Raw genomic sequence first — 1,264 nt, 5'->3', positions numbered from 1 at the left:
TCAGCTGAGTCCTGGACACGGCAGTATGTCCACACATCAAGTGGGCCACAATAAGTGTATCAGAGGTGTACACATTGCCGCATCATTAGTAGCGCTCTTTCATAACGGATATCGCAGAACTTCTGCATCAGTGTGTGTATTAATTCAGCGTTAGCGTATCTCCAGTCCAGTGTGCTATCCCTATTTGAATTGATAAATACGAATATAATCTGTTAGAATAGCTCAATGTAATCCAGTCAAAGCTCTATTTCTATTTAATAGTATACATTACTGCACAGAGATCTATTCTGAGTATGAATAGAGCACGTGATCTATCCCAACATCCGCTGTGGCATCTCGTACTGATCAGCCCGTTTGCTTGATCTCTCAACTACGGAAGTTGTCGACGTGCTTGGGTGAATATTTAGGATGGGGCGTGGACGCCGCTGGAGCACGGCTGAAGATGAGGTATTAATTCGAGCATACCTGCATATCTCGCAGTCCCCTATTGATGGCATGGAGCAGAAGGCTGCAACGTTTTGGAAGAACATTCTGGATGCCTCCACGGCATGGTTAAGCCGATTACCGCGGACGACTACCGGTCCATTCAGGCAGTTCGCAATCACTGGTAGTTTATTTCGCGGGACGTCGGAAAGTTTGTGGGGTGCTATAGTGTTGTTGAGTCTCGAAACCAGTCTGGAAAGAATGCTGACGACCATCTCAACGATACTCGCGCCCTGTTTGCTGCACAAGACGGCTTTTATTTACCTTCGAATCTTGTTGGCAGATCCTACGCAAGTCGCAGAAGTTCATGGACGGAATTTCTTGCACTTCGGATGCATCAAGCTGTGGAAATGGTGCGACTACAGAGGAAATCAACCGTCCCCAAGGAAGGAAGAAGGCGAAACTTGCTTTAGCTGCTGATACGGAAGAATCAAGTATCTTAAAACAACTCGACCACGACAACAAAATGCGCAATGATGCATTTTTGGCAGAAACGAAACGAAAAAATGATCTCATTGAAGAGCAGATGACCATCGACTTGGACAGAACAAACATCGAATCGGACGAGTCGAAGGCATTTTTTTCATTTATGCGTAAAAAAACGACTTGGTGCGATCCTCTCAGGACCCAACATACCAGTATTTAGTAATAACAGCGGTGATGAGCGCTATCCTGGTGGAGATAGTGTAGTACTAGACAAAGAGCGCAGATGTGAGAGCCAACACCGACCTGAAGCGCACGTTGCCAAAGATCGACAAGATGAAGGTGTGATGTCCAGAGA

The 1,264-nt window shown here is 46.0% G+C and overlaps 1 protein-coding gene across 1 annotated transcript; it reads left to right on the top strand.

The window, feature by feature from the left end:
• Window positions 1-408: 408 nt before the first annotated feature.
• On the top strand, window positions 409-903 carry PPTG_19234 (hypothetical protein; the record flags this gene model as incomplete). The annotated part of the gene is made up of 1 exon (XM_008917656.1): window positions 409-903. One exon carries the CDS (start codon window positions 409-411, stop codon window positions 901-903), a length of 495 nt encoding a protein of 164 aa, XP_008915904.1.
• Window positions 904-1,264: the final 361 nt, after the last annotated feature.

Source organism: Phytophthora parasitica (genome assembly GCF_000247585.1).
Source record: "Phytophthora parasitica INRA-310 unplaced genomic scaffold supercont2.110, whole genome shotgun sequence".
Taxonomy (NCBI): domain Eukaryota; phylum Oomycota; class Peronosporomycetes; order Peronosporales; family Peronosporaceae; genus Phytophthora; species Phytophthora nicotianae.
This window is presented reverse-complemented; position numbering and strand designations above follow the sequence as displayed.